We start from the raw sequence: 19,352 nt of genomic DNA, 5'->3' as shown, positions 1-19,352 counted from the left end.
CCTACTCTTTGTTTCCTGTCTGCCAACCAGTTCTCTCTCCACATCAATACATTATCCCCAATACCATGTGCTTTAATTTTGCACACTAATCTCTTGTGTGGGACCTTGTCAAAAGCCTTTTGAAAGTCCAAATACACCACATCCACTGATTCTCCCTTGTTCACTCTACTAGTTACATCCTCAAAAAACTCGAAGATTTGTCAAGCATGATTTCCCTTTCATAAATCCATGTTGACTTGCACCACCGATCCTGTCACTGGTTTCCAAATGCGCTGCTATCTTTAATAATTGATTCCAACATTTTCCCTGCTACCGATGTCACGCTAACCGGTCTATAATTCCCTGTTTTCTCTCCTATTTTAAAAAGTGGGGTCACATTAGCTACCCTCCAATCCATAGGAACTGATCCAGAGTCTATAGAATGTTGCAGAGAGTTGTTGATGCCAGTTCATTGGATATATTCAAGAGGGAGTTAGGTATGGCCCTTACGGCTAAGCGGATCAAGGGGTATGGAGAGAAAGCAGGAAAGGGGTACTGAGGGAATGATCAGCCATGATCATCTTGAATGGCGGTGCAGGCTCGAAGGGTCGAATGGCCTACTCCTGCACCTGTTTTCTATGTTTCTATGTTGGAAAATGACCACCAATGCATCCACTATTTCTAGGGCCACTTCCTTAAGTACTCTGGGATGCAGAGTATCAGGCCCTGGGGATTTATCGGCCTTCAATCCCATCAATTTCCCTAACACAATTTCCTGACTAATAAGGATTTCCTTCAGTTCCTTCTTCTTGCTAGACCCTCGGTCCCCTAGTATTTCCGGAAGGTTATTTGTGTCTTCCTTAGTGAAGACAGAACCAAAGTATTTGTTCCATTGGTCTGTCATTTCTTTGTTCCCCATTATAAATTCACCTGATTCTGACTGCAAGGAGCCTACATTTGTCTTCACTAATCTTTTTCTCTTCACATATCTATCAAAGCTTTTGCAGTCAGTTTTTATGATCCCTGCAAGCTTACTCTCATACTCTATTTTCCCCCTCCTATTTAAACCCTTTGTCCTCCTCTGCTGAATTCTAAATTTCTCGCAGTCCTCAGATTTGCTTCTTTTTCTGACCAATTTATATGCCTCTTCCTTGGACCAAGTGGGGAATTGCCCTGCAGTGAGTTGGGAGTACCTAACGTTTATTTTTAAGCTACTGCAATAGGTTTTAGTATAGTTGTATTCTAACAAATATACCTTTTTGATTCTCTTGAGATGCAAGTGACAAACTGGATAGAAATGCATCCTTTGGGTCAAAGTAATGAGTATTTCTGTGAACCATGCCTACATCATGGTTAGATGTCATTGTGTTGTGTTGTGTGTTCTGATAAATGACAACTTCCCTGTTTTCTGTTTCAGCTACAACTTTTGGCATTGCCCTTCCATCATGGATTGTAGACCAGAAGAACTCCATGCTGGTAGGTTGTAATTCAGAAACAACAGGATTGAGCGCTTAATAACTACTCCATTCATCTGTAAAATTCTGTGGATTTAGCTGAATTATGAATGTCCTTGTTGAAGCTTTTTTTCTATAATGGATATTTTAAAATAGACCTGTTCAGATCAGAGGATATAAAATATGTGGAGCAGGCAGATAAGAGAGATGTTTGGTGTTTTCAGACGATCAAGACCTGATCACTGATAGTGCATTAGCTCCAAAAGAATGTTTTGAGAATCAATCTGTATCTGTCGAAATTAAAATTCCAAGTTATTTTTTGAAGAGCCCAGGTTGCATTATCCTGTACGATCTCTGGTGCAGCCTGTCTGAACCAAGATGTGTGCTTGTGAGTTTTGTTTTTACAGGATATATAATTTTTTAGTTTAAAGAAAACCTGTATTTCATTTCTTGTAATGGTATGACTAAACAAATATTTAAAAAAACAAGTGGCTGTCGCAGTGATGTCTTTGCCCCCGTCACAGATTTAATAGGATTTGAGTTTGTGCGATAGCTGCTATGTCCTCCAGGGAGGATGGGGAATCTGAAGGAAAGATGGGCTTGTTTGACCTTGTACATCCCCTGCCATTATATAGGAAGATCTTGATAAGGTTATGTGCTTGGTCCACAGTCAGATACTGTTATGGAGGAATGGAAAAGGAGGAATGAATGACTACATTTAAAAATAAAGATGATATTTCAAAATTTCAATTTTTTTTTGGGTGGGGGGATGTTGGTGGAGTGGTGCAGAGAATCTGTGCAGAGAAACAGTAAAATGTCTAATTGATCATGTTTTAAGTGTGTTTGATTTTCATGTTAGCATAAGCAGGATGCTTATTTCACAAAGTGACAGCAACCCAATTGTAATTATTCAGTTGAGTGCTTTTGAAATGCCTCTGCCTTTGTCAGCAGACTTAAGTGATTGGGAGCCCAGGGTCTCAAATTGTAGCTGAATGGGCAGGACTTAGACCTTTCTATTTAAGGCCTTGTCAATGTCTCTTTTTTTTTTAAACTGTTTTTATAATAATTTAGGATGGTAAACGCCGAGTTAATATCATTAGGAATTCTAACAAAAAAAAAGTATATGAGCTCTTCTGCCTTTATTACATTTTGTAGGTGTTGGCTGTGTATGGATTTGCATTCATGGTGATCCTTCCAGTGGTTGTGGTGAGTGTTTAGTTTCAGTTTGAACATCACTAGCATGTATTCATAGCTCTGCTCTTGTATGCTTGCATGACTTGCTATAAGTATAGATCTGAAGCCAGACCATCTCATACAATACACAATTGCTGTTTGGTGTTGCAGTCTTTTCATGGTGGGCCTATGTGCAGCATTAAACTTTAATTTTATTTTCTTTTTCTTCACGTATAAAGGGAACATGGTGGTACCGTTCTGTTCGATACAGCGGTGACCAGATTCTTATTCACACAACACAGCTGTACATGCATTTTATGAACAGAACTCCCAATATGAATATGAAACGTAAGTAATTACGTTTGACATTTTGAACAACTTTGATTTCTTACATTGTTGGCTAGATTTTAAGTCATCTTCATGTTAAGAAATCACCTTAGGCAGACCTTGGAGCCGAGAATAACTTGCTTCCACACTAAAATGAGTTCTAAGGTGACTGATGAGACCAATGCAGGATCTACAGTCTCTGTCACAGGTGGGGCAGATGGTGGTTGGAGGGGCGGGTGGATGGGTTGCTTGATTTGTCATACGCTCCTTCCGCTGTTTGTACTTGGCTTCCGCGTGCTGCTGGCAAAGAGACTCAGTGTTTGGTGCCTTCTCGGATGCTCCTCTTCCACTTTGAGCGGTCTTGGGCCAGGGATTCCCAAGAGTCGGTGGGGATATTGCATTTTTTCAAGGAGGCTTTGAGGGTGTCCTTGAAGTGTTTTCTCTGCCCTCCTGGAGCTTACCTGTTGTGACGTAGCTCAGAGTAGAGTGCTTGTTTCGCGAGTCTAGCATCGGGCATGCAGACAATGTGGCCCGCCCACCGGAGCTGGTCGAGCGTGGTCAATGCTTCGATGCTAGGGATGTTGGCCTGAGAGAGAACACTGATAGCGTGCCTATCCTGCCAATGAATTTGCAGGATTTTGCGGAGGCATAATTGGTGGTACTTCTCCAGTGCTTTGAGGTGCCTACTATATATAGACATGTCTCTGAAGCATATAGGAGGGCGGCTATCACTACTGCTCTGTAGACCATGAGCTTGGTGCCGGGTTTGAGATCCTGGTCTTCGAGCACTCTTTTCCTCAAGTGGCCGAAGACTGCACTGGCACGCTGAAGGTAGTGTTGGACTTTATCATCAATGTCTGCCTTTGCTGATCATAGACTCCCAAGGTATGGGAAGTCGTCCACATTGTCCAAGGTCTCATCGTGGATCTTGATAACCGGAGAGCAGTCCTGTGTGGCGGGGGCTGGTTGGTAGAGGACCTTTGTCTTACTGATGTTTAATGTGAGGCCCAGACTCTCATATGCTTCAGTGAAGGTGTCAACGATGGTTTGGAGTTCAGACTTAGTGTGCACAAACACAAGAGTCATCTGAATATTATAATTCAACGACAGAGGTTGGAGCAACCTTGGATCTGGACTGGAGACGTCGGAGGTTGTACAATTTCCCGCTTGTCTTGTCGGTTAACTGCACTCCTTGTTAAGGGTGAGATGAAACATTGCAGCGAGAAAGATTGTTAAGAGATACAAGCAATTACAAGCCCCAGTTTCTCAAAATTAGAACAGCTTTGTTATTGAATCCTAGTTTCTATATTCTACAGTTTTTAAAAAAAATTCTTTTTCCCCTACCCCTCACCATTTGAAGTCATTTTTCTCCCCTTGGGTCTCCCTGCACTATGCACATTCAGAAAATTTCAGAAAAATTTGAACCCCCAAGGCCTCTGTTTATCCACACGTTTCAGCTTCTTTCCATTGAATGTGTACACCCACTCCTTATTTTTTTCTTCAAATGCATCACTTTACAAGATTGTGTGGCCGATCTTTCTCCCAAGCCTCTGCAGATAACCGCTCTTGCTTGCTGTGAGGGCATGCACATGGCTAACTGGCTGCTTCAATGATGATAAAGCAACTAATTTTCTCCTCCCTGGGGAGAGGTGAGCAGTACTTCGCCTCCATTGAACATATTTAAGGTGGAGATAGACAGATTTTTGAACGATAAGGGAACGAAGGGTTATGGGGAACAGGTAGTGAAGCGGAGCTGACCCTAAGATCAGATCTTACTAAATGGAGGAGCGGCTCGAGGTCAAATGGCCTACTCCTCCAAATTCTTCTGTTCTTATTCAGCGCCTCCAACTGACCGGCATGGTCGAGATCAGGAATTACATTGTGCGGCATGAATATACTCACCCCACTTGGCTCTTCCAGCGTTATGGTATAATTTAAAAAAGCTGATAATGAGGTTGTGCTCAGCAAATTTAGATGCAATGGTTCATCAATGTTCATCTTTGCTCAAGAAGGACGAGAAAGATAAGCTGAGTAACTTAGACCAGTTAGTCTAAAGTCGTTCATGGGCATGCTTTTAAAATCCATAATTTGAGATGAAATTAGTGAACATTTAGAATTGCATGGCATAATCTAGGACAGCTGGTATAGATATGTTGAAGGCAAGTCATGTTTGTCAAAACTAGTACCCTGTAGTATTTTTTGAAGAAGTGATTGATTGGATAACAACAACAACTTGCATTTATACAGCGCCTTTAATGTCGTAAAACGTCCTACAGCGCTTATAGATAAAAAGCATTCAGCAGACAGTGTGTATATGAATTTTAAGAAGGCAGTTGATAAGGTGCCTCAGGAGGCTAGTTTTTTTAAAAAAAAAGGAATTCTGGCATCTTGCATAACAGGAAATAGAGCATTGGGAATGCAGTGTCTAAATTTGTTGACTGCACAAAAGGGGAGGGGGGGCATTGATAAACAGTGAGGAGGATTGGAAAAGACTTCAGGAACGTACAGCCAGATTAACAAAAATCAAAAGATTGTGGATGCTGGAACTCTGAAATAAAAACAAAATGCTGAAACGCTCAGCAGATCAAGTAGCATCTGTGGAGATAGAAAGTTACCGTTTCGCGTCGATGAACTTTTAGATCAACAATGTAGTTAAATGTGAATTAATGCATTTTGGGAAAAAACTGGGTGTATGTATTCACCAATATAGTATATGGGATGCAAAATTAGTCATGAGGAGAAACTTGAGATCCCAGGACTTTTTGCAATGGAGCAGAGAAGTCTGAGAGGAGAGTCAGAGGTTTCAGAATGAGGAAGGGTTTCTGATTGGGGGGGGAATAGGGAAAGATTTTCATCTGGGTGGGGAATCGGTAATGAAGGGTCAACAATTTAAAACTGTTGCTAAGAATCAGGAGAGTGCCTAGGAGAGATTTCTTTATGCAGAGATGCCTCAGAACATGGAATGTTTTGCCATAGGGAGTGGTTGAGGCAGAGACCATCTGATCTTTTAAAGGAAAAGTGGATAAATATTTGAAGTAGAGAAAGATGCAGGACATGGGCTTGGTTATGGGGCTACTCTAGCTGGCAGAGATGCGATGGACCAAATGGCCGCCTTTAATGCTGCATGCTTCTGTGGTTTAGGATACAAATGAAATGCATATCAAATGTGAACTGATCATTCCGTTCACCTCCGATTCAGGTTTCATTCTGTCTCATCGTGTCCCTTTGACTTTGATCATAGATCTGAACAGTACTGAGACATCTTACTTTTTTCATTTCACCTGACAGGCCTTATAATGGTAGTGACAGCTGCCTTTGAGTTTGATCCACGCAGTAACAAAGAAGCAGTCATGAGACCAACAGACAATGTTGAAATACCTCAGGTAAGATCATTGTTAAGTTGGCTGTGCTAGGGCATATGATGCTTGTGGGTTTGTGCCTGTGATTTTCCTAGCCTCTCCCAAACCCAAGACAGTGAAATTCCAAACTTAAGATTACTTGGGTGAAGGCTGGGTATGACCTCACAAAAAGTGGTAAATGGAAAGTCAGCTAATCTTCTATGGAGTGACAGTCAGTAGGCTAGTTGAAATGGAGATTTTCATTCAGCATGGATTAAACATAAATGGCAAAGCTTCCACTACACACTCAATAATGAGCCTGAAATATTTGGCCTCTGAAGAGCACACTCTATTTGTGGCATTTCTATTTCCTATTTTAGCCATTGGTGGCTATCTTAATGATACTGATAGGAAATGCTTATCTATGCTGTGGATCTGTGGCCTGTAGGAACTGGATTGAAAATGCCTAGGGAGAGAAATGTTGTTTCAATTCCGTCGGCCTGGGTTGAGTCAAGGGCAAGTCCTATGTGAAAAGAACACTTTTATCGCATTCCTAATATACATTACCGTTCAAATATGCTCAAATAAGGTTCACATCATGCAACAATATAGTCCTACAGTAAACGTTTTACATCTGCAAAATCTAAAGTATGCCCCTTTTATCACAAAGTCTTTCTGTTACAGGGGGAAAAAAATCTCAATCATATATTTTTCTCTCATGGCAGCTTATTCGAGAACTTGGTAATGTTAATGAGAAGAAGAAGGAGCTTCCGTTTTGTTTACCATACAGCGTAAAGTCCAGAGTTCTGCTCCTTGCACATCTTTCCAGGCTTGAAATCTCTCAAACACTTGAAGAAGGTAAAAAGGAGCTCATAAAACTGGGTGGGAGGGGGAGTGAAGCACTTACCATTTTCTTACAGTAATGAAAAGCTTGTCGAGGATCCATCTACACAAAAGCTTCAATTCACAATATAACGTGCATTAGATTTATATGTGGGGTTTTTTTTGGTTTGAACAGTTGGTGATACTGTTTCGCTGGCGCGGTTCATTTCTAATTACACTCAGATGAAGTTATTAATCTAACTCTCTGGTGGTATGTTTGATAGTCAAGAAAACAAACTATAGAAAATCACTGACTTTTACTGTTTGCCATTTAGTTATGAAACAAAATTCTTATTTAAAAAAAAATACTACACCCTGAATAGGTGCGACAAACTTTGGCAAAACAATTAAATTTTACACTATGTAAAATGAACGAGAATTTATTTAACCAGCAGATCGCCAGTGTTCCTCACAATGAATTGAAGGATAAGCTGTTTTACAGTACTATGTTACATTGTAACATAGGATGGGGGAGTGTTTATGTTTGATAGGTCTCTCCTAATTGTGTAAAGGGATTTCCTTGAAGATTGTTTCCTTGTTGCTAAAATAGAGCTGCATTTAATGTGTCCTGCCCCATTAAGTGTAACCATACCAGATTAAGAATATGGGGGTAGAGTTTCTGCTTTGTGCACTTGGGAAATTGCACCCAAAATGTGCTGGTCAGATTACAGTTCAAGTTTCCACTAAAAGTCATTTGCATAATCACAAAGGTAAAATCTTCCATGAACTACCATGATAGATTATCATAATTTTTTTCTTTTTTCCATTAAAATGTAGTCCTTGATGAATGGTAACCAAGTGCAGTTTTATTAATACAGTTGAAAATGGGTTTATCACCAAAAATACTCATTTTTAATAAAAATACTCACCTGTGAGTAGCCTGATCTAAAATCACTGAAAATTACTTAAATGGTTTAGTATAGTTCTTTTAATAGTTTCAGTGGTGCACACTAATCAGTTTCTTAGTAAATTAAATATTTTATGATATGAAAAATCTTTACAATGTGACTACTAGCGCCTGTGTGCGCCAATAGAAAATGAGCACAATTTGAAGAGCCTTCCAGAACCAGCGCAATCGGTGGAATCTCCTAACTTTGACCTGGGGGCGTGGCCAGTTTTGTGAGCAAGGCCGAATTTGGGTGAACTGAACCATGAACCAGTGTAAAAGATTGTGGAAAGCACAAACTTGAGTGTTTTGGGGCATAACTCACTTAAATGTTAAATTCCCTGTTTTGCACCGATTCAGCTAATTGCGGTGGAATCTAGTCGCGAAACAAGTGGAAATTCAACGCCAACATTTCCAAACTGTTTAACTGCTCTCAGGAAGTGCTCTTAAATTTGCACACCTTGAGGTTAATTAGATACTAATTACTGTTGCTCAGGGAAGTTAAGCTCTAGGTTGGCAGTTGCTTGTAAATTCCAAGCTCTTCCACCGGAACCAGCAGAAAATGACTGACTTTTTTTTAAAAAAAATGTTAAATTGTTGCTGTTTCATATGTAATTTGAGCTAATCAGGAATGTAGAATCATAGAAATTTACAGCACGGAAGGAGGCCATTTCGGCCCACCGTGTCCACACCAGGCCGACCAAGAGCTATCCAGCCTAATCCCACTTTCCAGCTCTTGGTTCGTAGCCCTGTAGGTTACTGCACTTTAAGTGCACATCCAAGTATTTTTTAAATGTGGTGAGGGTTTCTGCCTCTACCACCCTTTCACGCAGTGAGTTCCAGACCCCCACAACCCTCTGGGTGAAGAAATTTCCCCTCGTATCTTCTCTAAACCTCCCCCCAATTACTTGAAATCTATGCCCCCCTGGTTGTTGACCCCTCTGCCAAGGGAAATGGGTCCTTCCTATCCCACTCTATCCAGGCCCATCATAATTTCATCCACCTCAATCAGGTCACACCTGGAATACTGCGTGCAGTTTTGGTTTCCATATTTACGAAAGGATATACTTGCTTTGGAGGCAGTTCAGAGAAGGTTCCTAGGTTGATTCCGGGGATGAGGGGGTTAACTTATGAGGAAAGGTTGAGTAGATTGGGCCTCTGCTCATTGGAATTCAGAAGAATGAGAGGTGATCTTAACGAAACGTATAAGATCATGGGGCTTGACAAGGTGGATGCAGAGAGGATGTTTCCACTGATGGGGGAGACTAGAACTAGAGGGCATGATCCTCGAATAAGGGGCCGCCCATTTAAAACCGAGGTGAAGAGAAATTTCTTGGGGTTGTAAATCTGTGGAATTCGCTGCCTCAGAGAGCTGTGAAAGCTGGGACATTGAATAAATTTAAGACAGAAATAGACAGCTTCTTAAACAATAAGAGGATAAGGGGTTATAGGGAGCAGACGGGGAAGTGGAGCTAAGTCCATGATCAGATCAGCCATGATCTTATTGAATGGCGGAGCAGGTTCGAGGGGCCGTATGGCCTACTCCTGTTCCTATTTCTTATGTTATGTTCTCCCCTCAGAAGAAAACAGGCCCAGCATCTCCAATCTTTCCTCATAGCCAAAATGCTCCAGTCCAGGCAACATTCTTATAAATCTCCTCTGCACCCTTTCCAGTGCAATCACATCCTTCCTGTAATGTGGTGACCAGAACTGTACACAGTACTCCAGCTGCGGCCTAACCAATGTTTTATACAGTTCAAGCATGCTCTTGTATTCCATGCCTTGACTAATAAAGGCAAATATTCCATCTGCCGCCTTATCCACCTGGCCTGCTACCTTCAGAGTTCTGTGGACCTGCACTCTTAAGTTCTCTTTGTTCCTCAGTGTCGTACCATTTAATGTATATTCTCTTGTCTTGTTTGATCTCCCCAAATGCATTACCTCACTTATCCGGATTGAATTCCATTTGCCACTGTTCTGCCCACCTGACCAGTACATTGATATCTTCCTGCGGTCTGCAGCTTTCTTCTTCATTATCAATCACAGCCTATTTTAGTGTCATGTGCAAACTTCTTAATCATATCCCCAACATTCAAGTCCAAGTCATTGATCTATACCACAAAAAGCAAAGGACCCAGCACTGAGCCCTGCGGAACCCCACTGGATACACAAAAGCACCAATCAACCATTTCCCTTTGTTTCCTACCTCTGAGCCAATTTTGGATCCACTTTGCCCTGGATCCCATGGGCTTTTACTTTTGTGACCAGTCTGCTTTGTGGGACCTGATCAAAAGCTTTGTTAAAATCCATATACACTACATCATACACACTGCCCTCATCAACCCTCCTGGTTACTTCCTCGAAAAATTCAATCACGTTAGTCAGACATGACCTTCCCTGAACAAATCCATGCTGACTGTCCTTGATTAATCCATGTCTTTCCAAATGAAGATTTATCCTGTCCCTCAGGATTTTTTCCAATAATTTTCCCACCACTCAGGTTAGGCTGACTGGCCTGTGATTATTCCGTCTATCCCTTTCTCCCTTTTTAAACAAAGGTACAACATTAGCAGTCCACTGGCACCACATCTATAGCCAGAGAGGACTAGAAAATGATGGTCAGAGCCTCTGCTATGTCCTCTTTTGCTTCTCAACAGCCTGGGTTACATTTCTTCCGGGCCTGGGGATTTATCTACTTTCAAAGCTGCTAAGCCCCTTAATACTTCCTCTCTCTCTGTTTATCTCATCTAATATTTGACACTCCTCCCTCATTGCAAAGTCTGCATCGCCCCTCTTTTGTGAAAAGCGATGAAAAGTATCTGATATGTGACATGTAAAACATGTGTGATATGCTTTGGATGTGCGATAAGACATACTAGATGCAAGATTTATTAAATGGATAGATATTGATGGATGTCTATATATAGTCAGACAAATTAGCTATTTAATCATTTTATGCTCGACCTGTGATTGGATCCCATGCTGCCAAGTATTCATGCCTCCTGATTTTGTACAAATTCTGTCCAAAGTGTTCACTTCCAATTGATTTGTCAAATCCCCATCCCAATTATAACACAGGCTGCATTAATTTATTTTCAGGGCTGAGATGTATTTCCCAACTAATAAAATCTGGCCTGAAATCATCTTTAATTTTGTCTCCAGTCCCAGCATTCTCAAAATCATATCTCCTAAAATTCTCAAAAGCTTCATGTGTTGGATGTGCTTACAGTTTTCTACTGTAAATGTACATTCATACTGTTCTTATCAGGCATGGCTTGGTGATAACACTGAGTTAGAAGGGCATCGATTTAAGCTCCACTCCAGACTTGGGCATGTAATCTAGATTGATAGTTCAGTACAGTCATAAGGGAGTGCCGCATTGTCCGAGGTAGCTTATTTCAGATTAGGCTAAACTAAGGCAGTTCTCTTGGGTGGACGTAAAAGATTTCATGGCACTATATGAACAAAAGTAGGGGAGTTGGCCTGGTCAATGTTTATCCCTCAGCCAATATCACCAAAATAAGCTTATCCGTTCATTTATCTCATTGCTATTTGGGACCTTGCTGATGCTGTTGTGTTTCCCTACATTACAGCAAGTGACTGCACTTTATTAGAATAATACTTAATTGGCTGTGAAGCTATTTGGGATTTCCTGAGGATGTGAAGTGTGCAAGATATTTTAATTGGAAATTATACCAGTAACTGTAGCAGGCGCTAAATGTATAAACCCATTGTTATTTCTGAACTATTTACACAACTTAATTTCTTTATTGAAAACTTTTCATTGTTCAAAATTAATTGTGATAGACTTTTTCTTGTGGTCTATTTCTATTAGGAGAAAGGAAATGGGACATAGCTTCATTTTCTTTTACTGTACACGCGATAATTGTTTGAGGACCACCATAATTTTTGAGAATTAGTGTTAAACTGCCAATTTGTTTTTTTACCACAAGATTATTGGTTTGTCATACGGAAATGTCCTACCCTTCTTCAAGAAATGATTAACGTTGGCTGCCAGCTGACTATGATGGCCAACACCCGAGGTGGTAAGTGATTTGTAATGCTAACGAACAATAAAATAAATGTAATTCCTTTTATTCAACTTCTTGGGGGTAGGTGAGAAGGGAAATATATAAGAAGGGGTGGGAAAGAAGAAAAATTGACTTTGGTTTTAATGCAGGTTATTATTTATTGATATTATTCATGTAATATATCTGTCTTGAGTTATGTGAATTAAAATCTGTGTTGACTTTGATTAGGAATCCATGCTCCCCGTTTGGAGTCCATAGAGAATTGTATGAAGCTATCGCAGATGTTAGTGCAGAGCCTGTGGGAGTCTAAATCTCCTCTGCTTCAGCTTCCACTCTTTGAAGAGGAGCACCTTAAGTACTGTTTGTCTAAAAAGGTAATAAGTTGTGTTTATGCTGGATAAGTATCAATTTAGGAATGGGATTGGAGATTATAGAAAGATATATAAATATATATTCCATGAATTGCTGCTGGATCCAAGGAATTATCTGTCAGCCAGGATTCAATAGCGATGATGAGACATTTTCTGGTGTTTTGCTTCATTACCTTCTGGGGGTCTGAGAATTTTTGCAAAGCTCTCTGGGATAAGTGGGTTTGTTAGGATAGGTCATAGCGATCTGTGAAGAGAATGGGCTGGATGAGTTTTTCTCATTCTGCTTTTTTTTTTTAAAAGTTCGTAAAGAGCTAAGCCAGTTTGAGAGGAAACTGGGTGAGGTTTGTGAAAACAAGTAACCAGCCGAAGAATTCATCACCCTCCTTTGCACATTTTTAAAATTTAAATGTACAAATTTTGCATTTGAATTAGTGGCCCAGAAATTGCAATTGGAGGCTTCCCGCGGGCGGATGCCTCTGACCACACAAAAAAATTACGAAAATACCTGGTGGTCCCGGAGGAATGAACACTTCAGCTCCGAGGCCTAGCTGCGCAGCCCAGTGCAGAGGCCCGCACATCCTGGGATCACGTGGGCCGGAACACCAATCGAAATGAAGTATTTTCTCAGATAGTAATGGTGGGTTCCGTTTGTATGGAGCTCCCATTACCATGAATGGGTATACCACCAAAATCAAAGAAAACAATACATAAATTTAAAAAAAAACACCATTTATTTAAAATTAATAGAAATTGAATTAAAATAAATGTTTTAGAATTTTTTTTTTAATTGGTATTTTAATAGGGTTATAAATAAACTTAACTTAATGGACAGGGTTTTTAATATAAAAATGAATGCTAAAATTTAATTTTTCTATTTATAAAAAAAAACTCTTATGCTGGTAAAAGCAGACCTTGCACCTGGGCCTGTTTTTACCAGGCTTAGTTTTAAGGACATTCGTTAGGCAGGGGTTTGGCAAATAGCCTAACTCTCTGCCCGCGAAGGCCCTTTAGTTGCAGAGGCCTCATTGTACCAGAGAGGTCGCAATTTCAGACCCAGTATTGCCATAAGCATTGTTCTTTCAGCTTGCAATGCCGCATAAGCTGATGCAATTTATTTTCAATTTAAATATCAATTAATGCAGTTTTTGTAGTTTTATTTACAAGTAATTACATAAGGATAATGAAACTGATTCTACTGGGCCTTTATTCACTAGAGTTTAGAAGGATGAGAGGGGCTCTCATAGAAACGTATAAGATTCTGACTGGACTGGACAGGTTAGATGCGGGAAGAATGTTCCCGATGTTGGGGAAGTCCAGAACCAGGGGATATAGTCTTAGGATAGGGGGTAGGCCATTTAGGACTGAGATGAGGAGAAATTTCTTCACTCAGAGAGTTGTTAACCTATGGAATTCCCTGCCACAGAGAGTTGTTGATGCCAGTTCATTGTATATATTCAAGAGGGAGTTAGATATGGCCCTTATGGCTAAGGGGATCAAGGGGTGTGGAGAGAAAGCAGAAAGGGGTACTGAGGGAATGATCAGCCATGATCTTATTGAATGGTGGTGCAGGCTCGAATGGCCTACTCCACCTATTTTCTGTGTTTTAAAAAGTTTACGCTGTGTAACTTTTTCTTGGATATCAAATGAAGGTGAAATTGGCAGCTGTCTCGAACAAATAGATTTCTTGAATTACTGTTGCAATGCAATGACTGTTCAGTGTGTTTACTTTGATTCAAAATTGTTTAGGTGCTTCTGACCAATCAGGAATTCCATTGCTCAAACTTCAACCTCAAATGACACCATAGTTGCACAAAAATGTCTGAAGTGTACAGATTCAATTTGAGGGTGTTCTTTCCATGTTGGCTTTTAGTGGGATCCTGCTTGAATACTGTGCGTGTTGTTGCAACAAAAAAATATATTTTGAAGAAAATATCCTTAATTATGTTGGACCAGTTTGTAAAATGTTCTGCTTTAAAAGCAGTCCCTTCACTTACACTTACACTTTCACTATTTGGCTAATGCCTTGCAGTGGTAGATTGCAAAAAGATGCTTTGAGGAGGAACTTAACACAAAAGTGTGTCTGTATGCTGCTGTAAAATGAAAGTAATCTTTGCTATTGTTGCTAAGATCTCGATACGGAGTCGTGGTTGGTGTGCAAAACCTTCATACCAAGTAATCTTGAACTGTAGCCTTTCCCCAGTGCTATTATTGATTTTGTTCAAAACTCAGGGTTGTATCACAACAAACTCTTATCAACACAATATTAACATTGCTCTAAAGCAATGTATTAGTGGCACTAATATCTGTTGGTGACGGCACTGATTTCACTTGCCGTGTATTAATGAATGCTGCTGTTACAAACCTACAATTTATAAAAATGTATGAGCTCTTTCTCTTGCCTCCACAAACAGTACAAAGTCCGATCTATTCAGGACCTGGTTAGCATGAAAGATGCTGATCGGCGTAATATGTTGCGCTTCCTGAGTGAAGAGAAGTATGATGAGGTCATGGCAGTACTTGGGAACTTTCCTCATGTTGGCATGGAGATAAAGCTGCAAGGTATGAATCAGTATTTCTGGAATTGTCTGTTGGTGTGAATATGCAAGACTGCTGGGGAAATTGTGTATTTGCTGTTAAGTCTTTAAATATCTCGTAATATGTAGTATTAAATATTTGTAATAAGCACTGAAAGATCAAGGTCTGAACATTTAAAGTAAATAACTATATATATATATATATATATATAATTATATTATATATATATATAATATATATATTTGACTATATATATTTGACAGCAAGTTGGTTGATGCTTTCAGGTGTTGGAGGGCCCCACTCACAGCTGACCTGTCGTGTATTTCCAGCATCTGTGGCGGTTCTTTTGTGAATTTGTATGCTAATGTTGGTGTTGAGGAATGGAACTCTTGTTTATGGCACCCTGTGTCGGGGTCAAACACTCCCCAGATTACGCATAGCACTGTTAAATGCAGAGTAAAGCTGTTACTCTGGCCAACAATATTTCTACATCCCAACTTCAGAAGAGCACTTCCTACTGCACAAGTGTGACCTCCCCCACACCTGCCATCATGTTACTCTTGGAGAGAGGGCTGATTAGTGCTAAATTCATAATTTTGTGCTGTATTGAGACTGTCAAACTCATTTCATGTAAAGCTCCAGGTTTCACCAGTGGAGTTAGGAATATTTTTTAATTTTTTAATTGAGATTTTGGGGTGAGATGTTGGAACTGGGTTGAGACTGCCCAATTCCTTTGTACATAGAGCTGTTATGCCCAGAGAGGGCAGACCTAATTGCAGCCCATTGTAAGAATAGCTGGGAATACAGCCTTGTTCCATGCTATGCAGCAGTGTACCTTCAAATGCTGCACTGTCACCTTTAAGAACAATCCTAGACTGGGTCTTGTGTAATGAGAGAGGATTAATTAGCAATCTGATCGTGCGAGGTCCCTTGGGGAAGAGTGACCATAATATAGTAGAATTCTTCATTAAGATGGAGAGTGATACAGTTAATTCAGAGACTAGGGTCCTGAACTTAAAGAAAGGAAACTTTGATATAAGATGTGAATTGGCTAGAATAGACTGGCGAATGATACTTAAAGAGCTGACGGTGGATAGGCAATGGCAGAAATTTAAAGTTCATATGGATGAACTACAACAAATGTTCATCCCTGTCTGGCGTAAAAATAAAAAAGTGAAGCTATTAACGAATACGATATAATTGGGATTACGGAGACATGGCTCCAGGGTGACCAAGGTTGAGAACTCAACATCCAGGGGTATTCAACATTCAGGAAGGATAGACAGAAAGGAAAAGGAGGTGGGGTAGCGTTGCTGGTTAAAGAGGAAATTAATGCAATAGTAAGGAAGGACATTAGCTTGGATGATGTGGAATCTGTATGGGTAGAGCTGCAGAAAACGCTGGTGGGAGTTGTGTGCAGACCACCAAACAGTAGTAGTGAGATTGGGGACAGCATCAAACAAGAAATTAGGGATGTGTGCAATAAAGGTATGGCAGTTATCATGGGCGACTTTAATCAACATACAGATTTGGCTAACCAAACTGGTAGCAATACGGTGGAGGAGGATTTCCTGGAGTGTATTAAGGATGGTTTTCTAGACTAATATGGCAAGGAACCAACTAGAGGACTGGCCATCCTAGACTGGGTGATGTGTAACGAGAAAGGACTAATTAGCAATCTTGTTGTGCGAGGCCCCTTGGGGAAGAGTGACCATAATATGGTAGAATTCTTTATTAAGATGGAGAGTGACAGTTAATTCAGAGACTAGGGTCCTGAACTTAAGGAAAGGTAACTTCGATGGTATGAGACGTGAATTGGCTAGAATAGACTGGCGAATGATACTTACAGGGTTGACGGTGGATAGGCAATGGCAGACATTTAAAGATCACATGGATGAACTTCAACAATTGTACGTCCCTGTCTGGAGTAAAAATAAAACGGGGAAGGTGGCTCAACCGTGACTAACAAGGGAAATTAGGGATAGTGTTAAATCCAAGGAAGAGGCATATAAATTGGCCAGAAAAAGCAGCAGACCTGAGGACTGGGAGAAATTTAGAATCCAGCAGAGGAGGACTAAGGGTTTAATTAGGAGGGGGAAAATAGAGTACGAGAGTAAGCATAAAAACTGACTGCAAAAGCTTCTATAGATATGTGAAGAGAAAAAGATTAGTGAAGACTAATGTGGATCCCTTGTAGTTAGAATCAGATGAATTCATAATGGGGAACAAGGAAATGGTAGACCAATTGAACAAATACTTGGGTTCTGTCTTCGCTAAGGAAGACATGAATAACCTCCCGAAAATACTAGGGGACTGAGGATCTAGCGAGAAGGGGGAACTGAGGGAAATCCTTATTAGTCAGGAAATGGTGTTGGGGAAATTGAAGGGACTAAAGGCCAATAAATCCCCAGGACCTGATAGTCTGCATCCCAGAGTACTTAAGGAAGTGGCCCTAGAAATAGTAGATGCATTGGTGGTCATTTTCCAACATTCCATGGACTCTGGCTCAGTTCCTATGGATTAGAGGGTAGCTAATGTAACCCCACTTTTTAAAAAAGGAGGGGGAGAGAAAACAGGAAATTATAGACCGGTTAACCTGACATCGGTAGTGGGGAAAATGTTGGAATCAGTTATTAAAGATGTAATAGCAGCGCATTTGGAAAGCAGTGACAGGATCGTTCCAAGTCAGCATGAATTTATGAAAGGGAAATCATGCTTGACTAATCTAGAGTTTTTTGAGGATGTAACTAGTAGAATGGACAAGGGAGAACCAGTGGATGTGGTGTATTTGGACTTTCAAAAGGCTTTTGACGGTCCCACGTAAGCGATTATTGTGCAAAATTAAAGCACATGGTATTGGCGGTAATGTATTTATGTGGATAGAGAATTGGTTGGCAGACAGGAAGTAAAGAGTCGGAATAAATGGGTCCTTTTCAGAATGGCAGGCAGTGACTAGTGGGATACCGCAAGGTTTAGTGCTGGGACCCCAGCTATTTACAATATACATTAATGATTTAGACGAAGGAATTGAATGTAATATCTCCAAGTTTGCAGTTGACACTAATCTGGGTGGCAGTGTGAGCTGTGAGGAGGATGCTAAGAGACAGCAGGGTGACTTGGACAGATTAGGTGAGTGGGCAAATGCATGGCAGATGCAGTATAATGTAGATAAATGTGAGGTTATCCACTTTGGTGGCAAAAACAGGAAGGCAGACTGTTATCTGAATGGTGACAGATTAGGAAAAGAGAAGGTGCAACGAGACCTGGGTGTCATGGTACATCAGTCATTGAAAGTTGGCATGCAGGTACAACAGGTGGTGAAGAAGGCAAATGGCATGTTGGCCTTCATAGCGAGAGGATTTGAGTATAGGAGCAGGGAGGTCTTACTGCAGTTGTACAGGGCCTTGGTGAGGCCACACCTTGAATATTGTGTTCAGTTTTGGTCTCTTAATCTGAGGAAGGACGTTCTTGCTATTGAGGGAGTGCAGCGAAGGTTCACCAGACTGATTCCCGGGATGGCAGGACTGACATATGAAGAAAGACTGGATCGACTAGGCTTATATTCACTGGAATTTTGAAGAATGAGAGGGGATCTCATAGAAACATATAAAATTCTGACGGGATTGGACAGGTTGGATGCAGGAAGCATGTTCCTAATGTTGGCGAAGTCCAGAGCCAGGGGTCACAGTCTAAGGATAAGGGGTAAGCCGTTTAGGACCAAGTTGAGGAGAAACTTCTTCACTCAGAGAATTGTGAAACTGGAATTCTCCACCACAGAAAGTTGTTGAGGCCAGTTCGTTAGATATATTCAAAGAGGAGTTAAATGTGGCCCTTACGGCTAAAGGGATCAAGAGGTATGGAGAGAAAGCAGGAATAGGGTACTGAAGTTGCATGATCAGCCATGATCATATTGAATGGTGGTGCAGGCTCGAAGGGCCGAATGGCCTACTCCACCTATTTTCTATGTTTGTATGATCACTAGATTCAGTGGTTACCATGTTGAAATGTTGTGCTCAACTTCATTCGTAGTTTATGGAGCCACATTTACAATCCATTTGTAATCAATGAGTGGAAGATCTAGCAATCCTGTGTTCCATAAATGGAACCCTCGTCTATTTTGTTTTTGATATTTAACTCCAGTAACAGAGGGGAAAAGAGCATAATGTGATCTTACTGAGAATAAACACATAGAGCAGGGTCTGGTAAAATATGCCGAGTTTTTAAACAAAAATTAAGAAAAATACCCCATCATAAACCTGCACTGGTGATTTCACCTGTATTCTATTCCCCCAAGTTGAACGATCTAAAACTGCAAGTTAGCGGTAGGATACATTTCCCAAGTCTTACCCTGCTGCTGAGCACATATCGGTGCATTG

The 19,352-nt window shown here is 40.6% G+C and overlaps 1 protein-coding gene across 2 annotated transcripts in view; it reads left to right on the top strand.

The window, feature by feature from the left end:
• The window catches only part of sec63 (SEC63 homolog, protein translocation regulator), a 146,351-nt gene that overhangs the window by 79,395 nt on the left and 47,604 nt on the right, over positions 1 to 19,352 (top strand). For both annotated transcript variants that reach the window (XM_070885641.1, XM_070885642.1), the window contains 8 exons: positions 1,397 to 1,455; positions 2,589 to 2,639; positions 2,846 to 2,954; positions 6,222 to 6,316; positions 6,997 to 7,129; positions 11,993 to 12,085; positions 12,299 to 12,444; positions 14,853 to 15,000. In XM_070885641.1, coding sequence (XP_070741742.1) covers positions 1,397 to 1,455; positions 2,589 to 2,639; positions 2,846 to 2,954; positions 6,222 to 6,316; positions 6,997 to 7,129; positions 11,993 to 12,085; positions 12,299 to 12,444; positions 14,853 to 15,000 — 834 coding nt within the window. The remainder of the gene's footprint in view (positions 1 to 1,396; positions 1,456 to 2,588; positions 2,640 to 2,845; positions 2,955 to 6,221; positions 6,317 to 6,996; positions 7,130 to 11,992; positions 12,086 to 12,298; positions 12,445 to 14,852; positions 15,001 to 19,352) is intronic.

This window comes from Pristiophorus japonicus, chromosome 7 (assembly GCF_044704955.1).
Source record: "Pristiophorus japonicus isolate sPriJap1 chromosome 7, sPriJap1.hap1, whole genome shotgun sequence".
NCBI lineage: Eukaryota > Metazoa > Chordata > Chondrichthyes > Pristiophoridae > Pristiophorus > Pristiophorus japonicus.
The sequence above is the reverse complement of the archived record's forward strand: the minus strand, read 5'-3'. Positions and strand labels throughout refer to the sequence as shown.